At 36.1% G+C, this 19,773-nt stretch overlaps 2 protein-coding genes across 2 annotated transcripts in view; one reads left to right on the top strand and one right to left on the bottom strand.

Moving 5' to 3' along the window:
• The window catches only part of LOC307160070 (uncharacterized protein), a 719,517-nt gene that overhangs the window by 36,196 nt on the left and 663,548 nt on the right, over positions 1–19,773 (top strand). The window contains exon 7 of the mRNA XM_079873884.1: positions 105–278. Coding sequence (XP_079730010.1) covers positions 105–278 — 174 coding nt within the window. The remainder of the gene's footprint in view (positions 1–104; positions 279–19,773) is intronic.
• The window catches only part of dnaaf4 (dynein axonemal assembly factor 4), a 503,354-nt gene that overhangs the window by 370,934 nt on the left and 112,647 nt on the right, over positions 1–19,773 (bottom strand). The window lies entirely within an intron of this gene.

Below are 19,773 nucleotides of genomic sequence, written 5' to 3'. Positions count from 1 at the left end.
AATATACTGTTACACAACATGCCTTTTTTTTTTCAAAACGGACTGTATTTACAGCAGTGTTCATTTTAGTTCTAGTGTTCATTCTAAGTTTTCATGTTTTCTAGACTTACAAACTGCAGTATCACAGAAGAAGGTTATAAAGCTCTGGCTTCAGCTCTGAGATCAAACCCTTCACACCTGATAGAGCTGGATCTCACAGGAAATGATCCTGGACAATTGGGAGTGGAACACCTCATTAATGTACAAAATAATTTTTGCCGTTCACTGAAAACACTGAGGTGAGTGTTTTCTACAAATTAAAATTTTATCTGAAAGTGAATTAAACCATCAAACTATATTTCTGCACTTACTTGCATCAATATTCTTTTACCACATCTGTGCCGTGCACACTTGTGAAATATCAATGTACTGTCTTTGTTTCTAGGATATTACAAAGTCCTGCTGCAGATGAAGCCTGTCAGTATGTGAGAGACATTTTGGGTAAAAATCCGTTACTCCTGAGTGAGCTGAATCTGAGTGAACATGAACTAGGAGACACACGAGTGAATCAGATCGCTGCTCTACTGCAGGATAAACACTGTGAAATCAACACACTGATGTGAGTATTGTGTTCACTTGTTATTGTACATTTAAAGTGTCTTAAAGAAATCAGGTGACCAAAACACTGTAAGGCAGGGGTGTCAAACATACGGCCGTGGGCTGAATACAGCCTGCAGGTTTGTCTAATCCGGCCAGCGGGATGATTTGAACAATGGTAAAAATAGAGATGCACTGCTCCACTGACCATAGATGTCATGATCCTGCCATCTAGTCTTTAATTTTCCCTGGTCTTGAGGTAGGATCATGACAGACCCATGTTTTATGTGTAAGCACATGGCCATTTGTTTGGGCTGTGTGCTTGCGTTGTCTCGTCACGTAACCCCGCCCCCTTGTTACCCTTGTTTAGTCATTCTTAATTAATCTGTGTCACCTGTTGTTATCATTAGTTTCTCCCTATTTAATCCCCTTGTGTTTGCTGTCCTGTGCCGGTTCATTGCCATTTATTATGTGAAACCTACCGTGAGTAACCTGTTGAAAGTCTTGTGAAGAGTTTGATCCTGTCTTAGCTGTTAGTCTATTGTCTAGTTTCTTGTTTGAGTCTAGTCAGTCTAATATAGTCTTCCCTGTCTTGTTTTGCCCCCTCGTGGGTTTTGTTTTCTGTATAAAATAAACCTTGTGAGTCCTGCAAACCGTCTGCGATTGGGTTCATCCTTCAACCTCATAACAATAGATCTAAACTTTTTTTAATTTATTTTTATTTTGTCTGATCTCTATTCCGGACCTACAAAAAACAGCTTGTGTAAAACATCCACAATTTGTATACGTTAAAACAGGCAGACGCTGAATACAGACGGATAGAAATTGTAGTTTGTATGGTCAATATTAATGTAATTGTCAGTGCACTAAGGTTTAAAAAAAAAAGTAATTCTGCCCGGGGTAATATAGCATGCACACCACCAGTTGGAACTCCGTGATGTAAGCTTGCCGTAAGTATACGTAAACTGTTTACACATCTTTAAAAAATATTCAGTGTCTGTGTTTCTCATGTATTCAGCCAGTCAGTGTACACTTACATCACTATAGTACCTAAAGTGCTGGTTTAGACCCTACTCTGAAGTAGGAGAAATTTAGTTCCCTTTAAAGGAGTTCCTATAACTAAAATCATTCCTAGTTCCTGCAATGCAAACACACCAAAAAGCCAGTACTTCTGCCAATCCACCTTTTCCCTCAATTGTAACTTTCTTAAAAAATGCTCTAGTCAAATTAGCTAACTTTCCAAGCTGATAATGTAACTTTAAACCCTATTAAATTGTTTAACAAAAGCACATGGCTCCATGGCGCCATCATTTTACAGTGTCACAATGACCGTCTTTTGTCAGCACCTCACCCGTCAAAGTTTAATGAGTGTGTAAATGACACCAAGCTGCCGACGTTAGCTTCATTGAAAACAGATGGACACTCATAGAATGGGTTCCTATTGTAAGACTTGAGAAATTAGAAAATGCCGGGCAGTCTGGTTGAGGAACAACCACTCCCTGAGAAGACAAAGGACCTTTCTGGAAATTAACATTTGAACTCTCTCTTGTGAAATTAGCATCACCATTCGAGACATAAGTCTCAACTAGGCATCATCCTAATCTACATCTCTTTCCCTTGAGCCCCCATTCCCCCGTTCCTTTTCTCTCTCATGCTGAGATCACCTGAAATTCACCCAAAAATCTACTTGGTTTAATGTGAACAATTATCATTAATTGTTCATAACAGTCACATAAAAGTCTTGGACATAACAGTCGTCATTTAGTCTCGTTGTTACTTGAGGATGGATCAGTACCAACTGTTCGTGATCCATCTTACAGTCTCCGGAGTGATAGGCCTAACGTACTGATCACGGCAGTAATGGAAGGGAGAGCGCACACTTTATGACAGCTCATCGAGTCGTTTTACGGATATAAAGTTTACCAGTTTATTAAGCACCCACTGAAAAGGTGTGTACTGTATATATTTGTTTACTGTTAGTTGTAACAAGTGTTTTGTGTACTTTGCTGTGTTTCTTGATGATAATGAAACGGAGATAGAGAGAGTTTATGGATAAGACTTTAATGCGCACTTCTTCACTGTGTTTATTCAGCTCTTACATTTTTTTTTCTCTGGAGTGAAACTAACGCTTCTATATTTTCGGATGTGGTCCGCTACAACAGCATTTAAACTAAACTATACCTGTTCTATTCCCATATAGCATATATTCTCTGGCTCTGTGGGCATTATTGTCCGACTCTGGGTCGAAATTGAACATCGCTACTGAGGGTTTCTGTTTTGAAAAAAATAATTCTGTGAGAGATGATATTGTCATGACTGAGCACGAGTTCTTGAAGCTCCGCCCTCTTTGCAGGCAACAGTAGCTCATTTGCATTTAAAGGGACACACACAAAAATGGCGTGTATTTCTGAGCCCCAAAAAGTGACAATTTAAACATGCTGTAAAAATGATCTGTGGGGTATTTTGAGCTAAAACTTCACATACACACTCTGGGGACATCAGAGACTTATTTTACATCTTGTGATAAGGGGCAAAATAGGTGGCGTTTAAGATGTTTTGTCTGGGGCAAAATAGGTGGCCCCAGATCTCTCTTATTGAAAATGTATGGCTCATCATGAAAAGGAGAATCAGAGAACAACAACCATGGACGGTTTAGTAGCTTGTCTTGTATCAAGCGAGATTAGGCAAAAATTTCACTTGCAAAACTGTAATTCCCAAACAGTTAAAAAGTTTATTTGAAAGAAAAGATGATGTTACACAGTGGTAAACATGCCTCAGTCCCAACTCTTTTAGCGGGTGATGTAGCCATAACATTTTTTATTTATTTCAAAACACAATTAAGTTGGTCAGTGAAAACATTGGAAATCTTTTCTGTGTACTTAAAGGTCAGTTAAATAAAGGTTAAAGAAAAGTAACAAATCACAGACTGTTGATTTTATTTAATTTTACAAAATGTACCAACTCTCTGGAAATGTTTGTAAAATATCCCTCTCCTGTTCATCATTTTAGGCTGCGTAAGTGTGGTCTAACAGAGGAAAGCTGTTCAGCTCTCGCTACAGTCCTGAGATCAAACTCCAGTCTGAAAGAGCTTGACATCAGCAACAATAATCTGCAGGATTCAGGAGTGAAGAAACTCCAGGATGGATTAGAAAATACAAACTGCACACTGGAGAAACTCAGGTGAGTTCAATGAACTATTGTTTGATTGCACTTAACTTGAATGTTTTTTTTTTTTTTCATAGTTCGATTTGTTTTAACAGCAGTGTTGGGGAAGCTACTCTGAATCTGTAGTTTGACAAGCTACAAGCTGCTCAAAAGTTAAAGTAAAGTTACATTCAAGCTTGTAGCTACTCTACAAGTTTCTATTAAAAAGTAGCTAGCTACATTGAACCTTCTCTTTTTTACAATGACATTGTTACAAATAACTGAATATTTGTTAATGAATAATGTTATAATTAAAATATTTGGGGGGTTTAAAATAACATGTTGTAATGCAATTATGGTTTCAATAAGTGGGGTGAATTCAGGTTGACTGGGACAATTTTTCCCAGTCATTTCAATGGCAAAAAGTGTCCCAATCGTTTGATCTCAAACATACTGTCAAAGTGCAACATTGCTACAAATGTAACATCAATATAAGAACAAAATGTATGCAAACTCAAACTGGATACACAGGAGTAATCAAAAATGCAGGTTAAACTCACAGCACATGCGATAGGCTATTTACTGAACAGAGCCGCTCTGAGACGCAAATCATGAGCTGTTCGCGCTTTGCTTAAAATCCCACCGCAACCATCCTTTGCCAAGTAATAAGCGCACTACTATATTGCAAATTTATTTCAGTTCGATTAGTGATCGTTTAGGTTCATTACAAAACTAACAGGATGGATTAATCTTTGGTGGTTCATTATTGTAATTAAAATAAAAAAAAATACACATTTGATATAGAGTGCAATAAAGCAGGATAAGTACTACATTTAAAAAACTATTATTCACCTTCCATATGCGCTTTAAGTCTTTAATGTAGACTGCATTTTAATCTTTGGTTTGCATAAATTACAGTCGATTCACATGAAATATCCATTCCTGTTCATCCTTTTTATAATCATCAGACAATCTCTTGTTTGACTGTAAAGTCGCAAAATGCAAAATGTAACAACAGATGGCGGTAATGAACATGTAGTTTGTTATCTAGTACGAAGAAGATACTGCGTTGCTTCAATGCATTACAGGCTCATGATTCATCGGAATGCAAAATGGAGTGTAGCTTTCAGTCGCGCTTCACGGCTACTTGGAAAAAGTAGCTAGCTACTGGAAAAGCAACAATGTTTTAAAAGTAGCTGAGCTACTGTCCAGATACTAAAAAATGTAGTTATGTTAGTGGTGTCATTACTTGTACTGTAGCTAGCTACTCCCCAACACTGTTTAACAGTACGAAATATGTTTAAATATATTAACAATAAAATAACAATAACTTGATGAATTTGATAAATTCCCTTTTTTTCTAGACTTTCAGACTGCAGTATCACAGAAGAAGGATATAAAGCTCTGGCTTCAGCTCTGAGATCAAACCCTTCACACCTGATAAAGCTGGATCTCACAGGAAATGATCCTGGACAATCAGGAGTGAAGGAGCTCAGTGATTTACTACAGGATCAGAAGTGTCAACTCAAGACACTGAGGTGAGACGTGATGAAATAATGCTAAATAAATATGCATGCTAAATATTCATACAAAATATTCTTTCAGTAATACAATAAGCTCCACAGGTTTTGTAGTGGGGGTTACTGAGTTTTGTTTAGATACAATTGCAACCCTCTATGCACACCTTGGCAATAGAATCACCATTGGCTAGTACATTTTTTAGTTTACTCACCAGACTGATACAATAAATATATATATATATATATATATATATATATATATATATATATATATATATATATGAATATGATACCATCAAATCTACTTGTCTTTGTAAAATGCCACAGCTTTTTAAATATCTGAACATACACTCTTAACATCAGTCAATCAAGCATTATATTATGATAATCAAGCACTATTTATGATAGAACTTTAGTAATTATAACTAAAACTTGGTAACCATGTATGAATGCATATTTGTCATTTTAACTGAAATTAGGGCTGGTGGTGCTTATGTGGACAATCCTTATGCTGGCTGCGCATCCATTGACCTGAATTGAAATAGTACAGACGGAGAGCAAAACTATCAAGCGCTCAGAAGTATTTTCAATTGCTGAACACTCTGACTATTCCAAACTCATACTTTGCCTCTAACACACACACACACACTGGCGAGTAAAATCTAAGAGTTGATTAGCCAATGGCTCGTGATAGACATTATTTAGTGCCCAGAGTTGAAATTTAGTCGCAGATGTGAGTGATTTACTCGCATTGTAGAGGGTTGAATTGTTCTGATGGTATTCAGTAGTATGGTATTAAATGTTTCTGAAACTGTAGTTTAATGCCATCAAGCCCAGGTTCACAGTATCACTGTGGGCCCTATCTTGCACCCAGTGCAATTGACTTTGTACACCGCCGCATGTATCATTCCTATTTTGACTTTTCCCTCCAGAGACGCACGTCGGTAAGTTAGGAAATACACTTGCGCTCCCCTGGGCGGTTCAGCGCAAAGAGGAGGCGTGTTCCGGCGCAAACGTTCCTTCATGCTATTTTGCAGGTTTAGAAAACAATTGCGCCACTAACCAGGAAAAAATAGTTTAAAGTCAGTGGCGCATTGCGCATGTTATTCATATGCTATTTTAAGGGCGCATGCTTGGCCATAATCAATGTAGCGTGTGCACAACGCGCACTTTGATTCTCTCATCTACACAGAAGCAGCAGTTTTCATTTTTGCAAATCATACATTATTACAATAGATAGATAGATAGATAGATAGATAGTTAGATAGATAGACAGACAATTTATTATAAAAGCATACATCTAGCTTACACATTTACCCAAATTATCATACGCCTGTTTAACCGAAGTTAATTTGGGTGTGTTTCTCCATTTCAATGTAACTTCTCTCTTTTACGGCCGTGACGAGAGCGTTGCTCTCTTCGGCTGTGAACCACTCCTGGTGTGCACCTGGCAAATCCGCCGTTACAATAGCAATCCGCTATGGAAAAAGTGCGTCTGCTCTTAAAGGGAATGTGAGATGACGCTCTGATTGGTTTATTTCAAGTTATGCCCAAACCACACCTATGAATAATGAAGCTACTTCAGACCAACCCTTTTTAGATTTGCGCCTGGCGCAAGAGTCATTTATCCCGCCGGGAAAATAGCAACAGCGCCCAAGACCCGCCCACAAAGTTACTTGCGCTTTGCGCTTGACACTTGCGTTTCAGATCGTTAAAATAGGGCCCAGTATCTCTCTACAGCAGTTCTGTGAGTCTCCAGATGTTCACAAACATGCAGTTTCACAAGCCAGTTTTCTCTGTGCTGATGTTTCTCACATATTGCTTAAAGCCATAAAGACATTTAAATTTCATCTTCCCTTCTGCAGGATTTTGAGAAGTCCTAATGCAGAGGAAGCCTGTACATATTTGACAGAACTTGTGGGTAAAAACCCGTTACTCCAGAGTGAACTGAACCTGAGTGGACACAAACTAGGAGACACACGAGTGAATCAGATCGCCTCTCTACTGCAGGATAAACACTGTAAACTCAACACACTGATGTAAGTATTTTGTTTTAGTGACATAAAATGTTACATTACATTTAATATTATTTTTACTGTAGTGGATAATACCATTTCCTCATTTGTTTGAGTTAGAGCAGTTTTTCTCTTAGCAGACAATAATGTTATATATTAAAATTAAGTAAACAATTAAAAACATACACATTTAGATAAAAATTACTTTCACAGATTGTATATAATTTAAAGTGAGTACACATACTGTATATGTTTTAATTCCAAAAGCTTATATTTTATCAGAGTTTTTACTTTAAAGTATGTTGATGTGTGCAAATATTTGGTTGTGGATAGAGACCTGCAATCCTGTGGGATCTCACCCAATGCAAGAGAGTGCGGCACGGGACAAGATTTGATGATCAAGTGCAGGTTGCGGGAGAATAAAATGATTCGTGGGACATAAAATATCTAAAAACAAAGAAATTATTATTCATCTATTGCACAAAAGCAACAAGAATATCTAAAATAAAATAAACATTTATTTACAAATGCAAGATTATGCAGAGTTTTTATTCAGAGGTTTCAGACTGTTGATTTATTTTACACACTGACCAATCAGATGTATTTAAGTTAATCCACTCACTGCTCAAAACGCCATAGTTTTTTGTTCAGTGCTGGATTTGGTTCACACTCTCATGAGTCCTCTCAATATCACAAACAAATTGTAGACATTATAAAATATTTTTTGTGCAGTCAACTTTACTGATTATAACTTTATATAAGTTTTGTGAGATGTCAGCTTTTTAGTGATAATAAAGGGAGCGCTTTTTGTATGCATTCTGCCATGCCAAACCATGCACACCGTAGCCTATGATTGCTTTTCTGTTAAATTAACAGTGCTTTGTGAATGTTGATTCTTTAATAACAAATATTTTATTGAGAGCATGGTAGTGTTGTAGCAAGGCGACACGTTACTTGAAATTATTTAATGGAAATTTTATGGGCGTAGTGATCTATGTATGCTTTTATGCATGAATGTTGCAGGTGTGAGCCGGAGAAGGTTACATATGTTTTTGTAGGAGCAGGACAGAATCTAGCGGGAGGGGCTGAGAGCGGGACTGAAAAAACTGTCCCAAGGACTGGAGATGTCTAATTGAGAGTTGTGAAACATGACTTTTTTTTTTTTTTTTTTAAGCTGAAATAAAAATTAAGTGCCTGTTCCAGAACAAAGCAAATTCAATTGTGATGTACCAATTGTTCGGCCACCAATCTTCATCAGCTGATATTTATCTTAATCCCACCCTCTTTTGATTGACACGATATAATCAGCCCTGATCGTCAGCTGTTTTTAAACAATCGGCTGATGGCCGGAAGCTTGGAAAATCACTTTTATCTGCCAATACCAATTACAAAAAAACAAAAACAAAAAAAAAATGTTTTCCCATGCCTGGAGAAGTATAAAAATTTAAGCTGCATTTGATTTGACAGAAAATATGAATGGAAACTTAAATGCAGAATGATGTCATTATTGATCCGATTAGGTGGTAGAGAGAGAGTAAAGATGTAGCACCCAAATGATGACATTGACACAGAAGAACCCCTTTCGAAGTTGATCTGAAATTGTGTAAACTTTTTTGCATTTTGAAAAAACATTCCCTAACTCAGTGTTTTTTTGGTCGCCCCCCTTTAAACCGTTTAAAAAATCTTGCGCCTTAAATTGCGCAACATAAATTGTCATAAATATGTCATAAACATGATATAGCAGATTAATTATCAAACTTATGAAACCACTTAGCTTTATGGGTTAACATTTCATTAAACTGTCATGTGGTTGGTTTTGACATTGGCTGTCATGAGGCCATTATAATTGTGTCATGAATGTTTTTCTTGACCTCAACTACAGTGGTACAAATTTAATTTGTCATTAAAATGTTATAATGGCTTCATGACAGCCAATGTCAAAACCAACCACATGACAGTTTAATGAAATGTTAACCCATAAAGCTAAGTGGTTTCTTAAGTTTGATAATTAATCTGCTATATCATGTTTGACATATTTATGACAGGTTGTGTTGTCTTAGTAAAGTCAAGTTGCCATAACAAAGACATCTCACACAATGTCATATTTGCATTAAAAATGTCATAATTGAGCAAATGACACTTAATGACAGTTGTCATAAACATGCATAAAACCTCCTTCATATTCATGACATGTGGCATGTCATGATTATGACGGTGTCATGTCAGTCTTATGCACACCCCTTCAAGTAAAGTGTTACCTATTTCAGTGATGCTTTGGATGAACGATATTTTTGCCCATTAGAATTGCCAATATATAACAGCTTTTGACAGCGCCTCACGAGCTCAGCTTCTTGTTCGTCTCACCAGAACACACACAGCAGCGGAGTGACGTGTTCACAATCGCAGCCTGTGATTCGGTCCGCTGAAGAGGTGCTTTTCTGTGGCGAGCAACTTCTATGTTGGCCTTGTTCCAACTGTGTCAAGTCAACAGTCTGAACTTAGTTGCCGACCGTTCAATGCCTCTTTATAAAGACAGAGCGCTAACTGTTATTCACGCACTTGAATGTTGTTGCAACGGCTGTTTTTTCTTTTCTTTCTGCTGATCTCCCGCGCCCCTGCAGTAGCCTATCCACAGTTTGAGAACCTGTGCCCTAACTTATTGACATTTCTGAAATTCAAAATGCTGATAGAGAGAATTACAAATATTTACAAATCTTAGTTTGATCATCATAGATCTGATTCATTGTCTTTTCTCTTTATGTCTTCAGTCTGCGTGGATGCAGTATTACAGAGAAAAAGTGTAACACCCTGACTTTGGCTCTATTTCCAAACCTTTCACACCTGAGAGAGCTGGACCTCAGTGGGAATCAACTAAAAAAGTCAGGAGCAAAGCCCTTATTTGATTTACTGAGAGATTCACGCTGTGAGCTGGAGAGATTGAGGTGAGGAACATTCACATTCAAGAATCAAACTGCCTAAAATTGCTTGAACACTAAGCTATATACTTGTAAAAAATATTCTCTTTAGTATTTAGTGATCTGGTGAAATAAATAACAGGGATGTACATAAACCTTATTTTAACATACAAAAATTGCTTATAATCAAATAAATAAAATAATGAATTTGATTATCGATTAGTCACATTTGCGCACTGTGCACAAAAATCATCCGCCTGTCACAGTGGGGAATAACCCGTTTATTTAGATAAAACGCATATGGAAAACTGCAGCTGCTGTGTGAAAGGTGCACGAGTCACAACTCAACTGAAACATGAGAATGCTTTGTCAAGCGCTCTTGCATGAGGATTTACTGGATCTTGCCGTGTGCAGGAGATGCTTGGAAGAACATGGCACTGATGAAGGGTTGAACCCGAAAACGTTTTGCTGCACATTGCACTTTTAGTTTTCTGACTAAATAAAAGCTCTAGAGTAATGCAAGTGAAGAAATTAAAAAAGTTTGGTAATTTACCTACTGTAAAGTAATAAATATATATATTTACTTAAGAAATATACATTTTCATTTATTTTACAGTGCATTTGATGTACATTATATTAGCTATTAGCCTACTGTCATATGAATAATTATTATTAAATAAATACATAAATAATAATAATAATGATACAACCCCATGTCCAGAAAAGTTGTCATATTTTGTAAAATGTGATAAAATCAAGAATCTGTGATTCAACTCTTTAAACTTTATTTAACTAACAAAAGTACAAAGAAAGGATGTTTAATATTTTCACTGACTAGCTTAATTGTATTTTGTAAATATAAACACATTTTGATTTTGATGGCTGCAACACACTCCAAAAAAGCTGGACAGAGGATATTAGGAAGGTAGTTATCATGTTTTTTTCAGTGTACATGTTGCAGTGTTCAGCCCTGAATGATGATCTCTCTTCCTCTGAATGTCTGTTTTGTTTTGTCTGTTTACGAAGAGGATGTGACTTTACAGAATAAGAGTTATCTTCTTATCCTCTGTCTTATTTTCTTGCTACATTCTCATAATGCAGGTTAAGAGGCTGTGATATGACAGATGAAAGCTGTTCTGCTGTGACTTCAGCTCTGAACCCATCACACCTGAGAGAGCTGGACCTCAGTGGAAATGAACTAGGAGACTCTGGAGTGAAAAACCTCGGTGATCTACTGAAGAACCCACAATGCAAACTGGAAAATCTACAGTTAGTATCATTATACTTTACAGCAGTTACAGTGTGATTAAAGTTTACTGTTTAGTTAAAGACAACAGGGGTCAAATAGTGAGGAAAGAGAATAAGATGACATCATAGATCATTGTGTGTTTTTTCTCTCTTTATCTTCAGATTGTGTAAATGCAGTATTAAAGAGAAGCAGTGTGGCTTCCTGACTTCAGCTCTGCAATCAAACCCATCACACCTGAGAGAGCTGGACCTCAGTGGGAATAAACTAGGAGACTCTGGAGTGAGAAACCTCAGTGATCTACTGAAGAACCCACAATGCAAACTGGAAAAACTACGGTTAGTTTTATTATACTTTACAGCAGTTACAGTGTGATTAAAGTTTACTGTTTAGTTAAAGACAACAGAGCTTAGGTTACATTGTTTATACTGCAGCATTTCACCTGAACTGCAACTGCCTTTTTCTATTGGTCACACTTAATTTGAGGTGCCTAACTAACGAGTAATTGCATTTAATTTAATTCAATTCAGTTCTGCAGAAATGTTATGCTATTCACATCTGCTGTTGTAACAGTTTCCAGCATACAGAACTAGTGTGACTGTTAAAAATAACCCATGGGAACTATACTGTCACATTTTCAGTTTGTCATGTCCTGGTTTCTGTTTTAGTCTTCTAGTCAGTTTTCTAGTTTGGTAATTGGCTCTGATTCCTTAGGTTTTCTGTCTGTTAGTGTCCTAGGTTACAGATTAATTAGCCTTCAGTTCAGGCGTGTTCCCTCGTTAGGGGCCGTTCAAATGTCGCGTCTTTTGTGCAAGCTCAAGTTAGTTATTTCAAATGTAGACGCGCAACAAGAATAATAGAAGCGCACTTGTTTTTTACAGCCTCAGCGAGATGAAAAATTCTCAACTTTTCAGAATGCCTCAAGCGCAACAACCAATCATCAGCCTTTGCCTTTCCATAACAACATCGAAAGCTCAGCCGAACAGCTGATCATAGCTGTACAGGGCGGGTTTTTGTTTCTCAACTCCATGAATACATCTAGTTGTAGAGCTAATGCAAGGGTTAAAAATCTATTTAACCTGACCTTTGCTGAAACCTCCTCGTCATCATGGAGAGCGCAGTTCATGGTTGCATAGCAACGACAGATGACACGGGAGCACAAGCGCTTTGGAAAGAAGGAAGTAAACTAAAAATGGCACTGAGGGGCAAAAGTCCACAGAAGATCACTTTAATCTCAAATAGAGAAGTGAAATAACACAAGGAAACGCAGTAGCAAAAGAACTGTACACAACTAACACCAGACAACCAGGGATTACCAAACTGAAAGTATAATTAGGGAGACTATCTAATAATCCCTGGTGTTGAAGTGATCTTCTGTGGACTTTTGCCCCCTGTGCCATTTTGAGTGAGTTTTCCCAGAAGAACTGCGAGACAAGCTGTATCTGTACTGTTCATATAATCTGTAAACTCTCGCGTTACCGAGGCAACGACTGACATTTGTATTACATTCAAAGAGCTCTGTTATCATCCCCGCAGTGGAAAACAAAACCATATCCTTACCAGCTGGCCCGGGTCGGCACAGAATGTTACTACGGTTAAGCAAAGAGAACCGTTAACTCTTTACTGTTGGCATTTTTGATAATTTTCACTAAAGTTTCATAGCCCCCAGAATATTTTGTTGGATGAATATCTGATCATACAATATATCAAAATAAAGAACAGCCCCTCTGCTTTTGAAAAACAACAAATAATTTGATTCTAGCATTCTTATTTTATATGCTGATTAATGTTTGATGATCATTTTTAGTTTGTTTATGTGGTAAAAACATCAATCACTTGTTTATGCTGGTTCTTTTGTACTAGAGATTATGTACTCTTCCTTTCTGTAAAACTGTGAAAATATTCTGGGGAACAATAGTGGGGAAAGAGAATAAGAGGACATCATAGATCTAAGTCATTGTTATTTGTCTGAGTCTTTGTGTGTTTTTTTTTTATACAGACTGTGTAAATGCAGTATTAAAGAGAAGCAGTGTGGCTTCCTGACTTCAGCTCTGAAATCAAACCCATCACACCTGAGAGAGCTGGACCTCAGTGGGAATGATCTAAAACACTCAACAAGAGTGGAGCATTTTTATGAGCTACTGAAGGATTCACGCTGTAAACTGGAGAGATTGAGGTCAGTATATTCACTTACAGCAAAGAAAATAGTGCTTTGGTGTTTAAATGAAACAGAATGAAAAGTTTTTCTCATTTCTCCCATTGCAGGTTAAGATCATGTGATATAACAGCTGAAGATTGTTCTGCAGTGACTGCAGCTCTGAACTCAAACCCATCACACCTGAGAGAGCTGGACCTCAGTGGGAATGAACTAGGACGCACTGGAGTTGAAAGACTTAGTGTTCTGCTGGGCAGGTCACAGTGCAAGCTGGAAAATCTACAGTTAGTATCATTATATTTTACAGCAATTACAGTGTGATTCACTAATAGTTCACTATTTAGTTATTTTAGGACAACAGGACCAGTCACATTGTTTATAGCACTGTCTCTTTTGGTGTTTCCTTTAAAGAAAATAAGTACTGAGCTAATGGACTGATGGTTCAGCATGTCTAACAGTAGAAAGTTTCAAATGCTGAAATCTGACAAACTGCAAAATGAGACCAAAATGAGAACAGACTGAACATTAATAATAGATTATTCTGACGGAGTTAAATGGTTTTTACAGAACTTGTGGTACTTTTTACAAAATCTACTTTTATAAAAGGGCAAATGTATTTTATGAAATGTTTTTAAGAGATCTTATGTTTCTGGATGTTAGCAGTTTTTTTATACAAAAAAATTTAATATTAGTAGTTAAAAAAAAAAAAAAAATATATATATATATATATATATATATATATATATATATATATATATATATACGAGTATCTATATATATCAATTTCAAGTGGTTTTATCTCTTCCAGAAAAGCATGTTAATGTTCACTGTTGTGACTGGAGGAAAGCGTGGATACGGTGTAAAGCTTGCCAAACACACTATGCACACAATAAATGAAGACATTTAAGACTAATCAACTGGAAAAGCAACAAAAACATAAACACAAATCTACATATGGATTGCTTACTTAAAAGACAGTGACAGTACAACACTGGCTATATATTGTATCAAAAATGTATAATACAGGGTGAGGGTTTGTACGGTCATGAAAAACCTGTAAAGGTTTTGGAAAATAAATAAACCAAGAAAGTTTTGGAAAAGTCATGGAAATTCAAAATATTTATATAATAGAATATATGTTTAAGTGATAATATTGGTTAAACAAATTAGACAATCCTTAACATTCATTCGATCCATCTGACTTGCGGCATTTCCATCAGATTTCGTTTAGCAGCGTTGAGCATTATAACCAATCGCACACGTTTCTGTTCAGCTTATGAGCGTGATGGCCAATCAGAGACATTCAGATTAGTCAACGCTGAAACGAAGAGTTCAGCGAGAAACGTGCGCTCTCTGACTGAATTCTGACTGAAACTCACAAATTATCCCATAATAAATAACAACGTGTAGAATCGACGCAAGAGATTCATGTCGCAGTGTCGTTAGCTTCCCTGATTTATTGGGAGTGTTTGTGAGAGTGCTTAACTCGTGCTTAGACCCAATATGCAGCCTCACGATCGTTCCTGGCACTGCGTAGCCTATCTATAGGGTGCTCTTTATACGCAAAGTGAATCTGGTACGCAAAACATAACCGTTGGGTAGAATTGGTTGGGTGTGTGTATATTTAGTATCATATGCACGCAAAAAGTGCGTATTGGATGCAAGTAAAAGGTTATTTATGCGTATAAAGAGTACGCAAAATTAAAGCATGAACTCGTGCTATAGATTCGCAGTACCAGGAGATTGGGCTCGATTATGTAGTCTTCATTTTCGAATGCGTGAAAAGCATTAAAATAATTAATAAATGGTTCTTATAGTGTTTTATCTGTGTAGCCATGATATGACGTGCACTTTCCTCAAACACAAAAACATTTTTATCGATTCTATTAATCAAGAGCATTAAGTAAGGGATAATGTAGAGCCAGGCGGTTGTTCAGACTGATTCAGGTCGGGGTCCTGATCAGCCTGTCGGGGTTGTATTCGCTATAACAACCACCTCGCTCTATATTATCCCGCTTATTACATGGCTACCTACCAAATAAATCAATAATTTGACACAAAATATTGATTTAAAAAGGAGTTTATTGATTTAAAAACGATTGTATTGCTTCTGCTAAAGAAAATAGTCTGTTCCGTCGCTATGGTTAGAATCCTGCGTCCATAGCAACGCTCTGTTTATCATGGCAACAGTGAGTTATACCAATAGTCTCTGGTTATACTTAGCAGCATTCTACATTAGAATTCAACCAAGCCATGTAATAATTAGCAATAATGACCCTCTAATGAATTCCTGCTAACTTTATAATTTATGAGTAACATTAAACAGTCTGTGTAAATAAACATTTATGCTATTTTGGATGTAAATTGCAGAAATGAAAAAAAAAAAAAAAAAAGTAGAACAACTGTTTTTTGGGGAATTCAAATCCACCTTACTCCTGACAACCTTACTGTGTTTTGAATTATGGGTGGCACTTTCCGTTTGGGGAACTTCCATTCAAAAAGGCTGAAACGAATCATTTCAAATCATAAGGTTGCCCTACAAATAAAGCTGATCCGTCGGTTTGACTGGATGAGCTGTCAATTTTCCTTCATGATTTATTTTCAGACATCATGAAAATAACGTTATACTTGGTAATTTAACGTGACATGTAGTAACAAGAATATCTATGGCAAGAGCTCTTTTCAATCGCTGCATTCTTTTCCTCATGATTATTTTATTTTTTCCCTTTGCAATCCGCTGTAAAAGTATGAAAAAGGACAAAATATTCTGCACATTTGTGGTCTGTTCTCCAAAATTTAATATACAATATATTCCATTAATAATTGACTGGAATGCACAAAGAATCTCTCGTTATTCTCTTCAAATCCTCACGTCTCTTACCAGGATTGTTTTCACAGGTAAATGCAATTTATAATCTGTCAAAATGACAGAAATCACTTTGAAATAGTATCACGTAATGCTGAAGTTAATAAACATTTTTGATTAAGGCAACATAAGTTACATAATACAGATATATATTACTCGGTTTTTGGGTTGTTTGGTCTGTTGAAAGTACCTTGTTGATGCTTTTACACTTTTAAATTTCCTTTTAATGTTCGATGGTTGAAGGGTGAGTAGATTAATGTCATCTCATTGTGACACTTTTTTAATGTAATGCGTTCATAGAGCGAGCGTTTCACTGATTGTTTACAGCTTAACGGAAGTTACACCCATTATTCGCGCCAAGCGTCATGGGCCGCAGGAATAAGGTGTATAGGGACGTTATCTTGTTGATGATTGATGGTTATCCAGTTAGATTAATAGTAAATAGGAAGCAAATCTGTATTTAAATCTCTAATTTTGTATTCCAAAAGTTTGTCTCTGGCACAGCCACCTTGTAAAGTTACTGTCAGTGTTACTGCACTTTTATTTACTTATTTAACATTGTTGCCTCTCACTGGTGTGTGTTAATCTGTTGCTACACCGTGTAGTTCTGAGGGTCAGACACAGTATTTTATCCAACCGTCTTACTGGTGTGTCAAGCGTTATTTAAATTAATGTTTATTTTTGTATTAAACCACATCGCTTGTCATTAATTAGTTAAGATATGCTGTGATTTAAAATTTGAACATGTATTTTTATTCTTATTTTACACGTATACACAGACCTTTCATGGAACGTTAGGTCATAAATATTTGCCTAAAAAGTCATGGAAAAGTCATTGAAATTTATTTGGTAGAAATATATTATAATCAGACATATACAGCCTGATTATTTTTTCTTCACACAATATATAAATATTTAATTTATTTAATATTTAACTAGAAAATATGTATGATGTTCTGTATGTACTAATTTTATATACTTATTTTAATATACTTTAATATACTACTCTTAACAGTAGCTATGTTTTCATTATCCATTTATTAATTATCATTACACCATTTTGGGAAATTGCATAAAAAAAACACTGGATGCAAATGCCAAGATGTGCATAAATTATAAAAAATGTGCATAAAAAAACCTGAGTTGGATGAATTTTTTATTTAACAAGAAAATCTGCATAAACCATGATAGAAACACATTTACCAAATACATTTATATGGATTCCTTGATGCACATTAAAAAAAGTGGACTGAACTCGTTGCACAGCTTCTGAAATGCTGTATTAAAATTCGTATTAGTGATGCTGAAAATAGTCTATTTAATTATATTTCTAATAAATTTGTTAATTCAGTTTTTCAATCGGTTTTATATTGGTCTTAATGTACATTTATAACTCACAGACATTTTGAAGATGATTTAATTATTACCTTAACTATTATTATGAGTTATAATTATTTTCCTTCTAGTTATGCTCCTCTCATGATTCATGGTTCTGTAATTAAGTTTCCATGTTGTTGTTGTTGTATTATATTGTATGACTCTTACTCATGGTGAATTTACATGTATTTGAGCGATTGTTGTTTCTCTGTGTCCTCAGTCTGTGTGGATGCAGTATTACAGCGAATCAGTGCAGTCTCCTGACTCAATCAATGTGTTCAAATCTTTCACACCTGAGAGAGCTGGACTTCAGTGGGAATCAAATAGAAAACAAAGGACTGGAGATCTTGTGTGAAGTACTGAAGCATTCACAGTGTAAACTGGAGATATTGAGGTCAGTATCATTCACATACTAGAATAAAAATGCTTAAAATCACTTCTACATAAAACAATTTAACCAAATCACTTTCACTCAATATCTCATGAAGAGCCTGAGTTTACATTATTTTATGGAAAATAATTTTCCTTAGTGATGTGATGAAAGCAGGGTCTTAAATTGACACCCACCAAGTACCAAGCGCAGGGCAGTTTTGGCCATAGTGGCAGGCCGGTGGCAGGTGATGATTTCATAATCCATTAGCTTTATACTATGTGCACTGTGGCACAATGACCCTCTGTCAGTCAGTAACTTCAGTCTTGAAAAATGTATAAGTATGATGAGATGATTTCAGCCACAGAGTAAACAGCAGTGGGATAAATGCATGGCTAAGTTACCTAGAACACATGCATTAAACCAAACAGAGCTTAAAGTACAGTAATGTGTAATTTAATTAGCTGATATTAGTAATTAAATATTAGTAGACCAGATGTGAAGCAGGCGTGAAACATTTTCCAATCAGCTTCTTTATTCTGGGCTGAGGAGACACCACTTAAATGATAGCCTTGAATAGTTAGTGTAGCTTTGAGTAAATCAGGCAACTGTGAATTCTCCTGTCAGATTTGATATTGATGTAAAACTCATGTTGGTGAATTTCTCTGCCACTGGAAGTCTCTCATCACATGGTTTCTTATTGAGATGAATGATTTTTGCTGCAAAATTTTGAGTTGAAAGTTAAAAAAATAAAAAAAATTCTGCCTGTTTGTCTCTTTCTAGTCTAAACGACTGTGGCATTACAGATGTTTCTTCTTTAACTCAGTCTTTGACAAACACAAAAGCACTCCAGTTTTTAAAAGAGCTTGAACTGATTAAAAATACCATTGGATCCTCCAAGTGGAAGCTCATTTATGTGATGCAGAACTCAAGCTGTAAACTGAGGTGAGTAAACATCCTTTAGTTGCAGTAACACTGACAAACATAGGAATGCTAATTTAAATGTATTATATTTAAAATATAAATACAGGGTTTTACCCGCACTGGAAATATTTTTGCTTCAACCTAAATCAATTTTTGTCCTGCCAAAGCTTTATTTGGTCATCTAATGTGATATCTGAAATAACTGCTGCACTTTGTGACAATGACATGGAGAATTTTATTTATAAGCTTAAGGGGATTAAAACTTTCTTTGATCAAATATCTAACTTCACATTCTTTCCGTTTGTATCAAATGCCCTTTTAAAGAAACTTTCCAGTGATCTTAGTTGGATTATCGCTCCTCTGGCAACAGGTGCATAAGGGCTAGCATGTTATCTTAGCATACTGTCACATTAATATCTTTAATAACTAATAACATTAATATCATGTTTCTTTCAATATCCCTTCTGTGATCTGATGTGGCATCTTATTACAGAATGATGGGGAAAATACATTCATTTATAGTATTCAATAAAGTAATTAAGTCTATACTGTCTTTTCCTGTGTCCTCATAAACCAAATGGCTGGTACACTGGCAAACCAGTGTATGCTTTTCAACCGTTCTCTGCCAACACCTGTTTGTCTACCTAACATCACTACGCTGGATG

The sequence above is a fragment of the Squalius cephalus genome, assembly GCF_949319135.1.
Source record: "Squalius cephalus genome assembly, chromosome: 6".
In the NCBI taxonomy this organism is placed as follows: Eukaryota; Metazoa; Chordata; class Actinopteri; order Cypriniformes; family Leuciscidae; genus Squalius; species Squalius cephalus.
The sequence above is the reverse complement of the archived record's forward strand: the minus strand, read 5'-3'. Positions and strand labels throughout refer to the sequence as shown.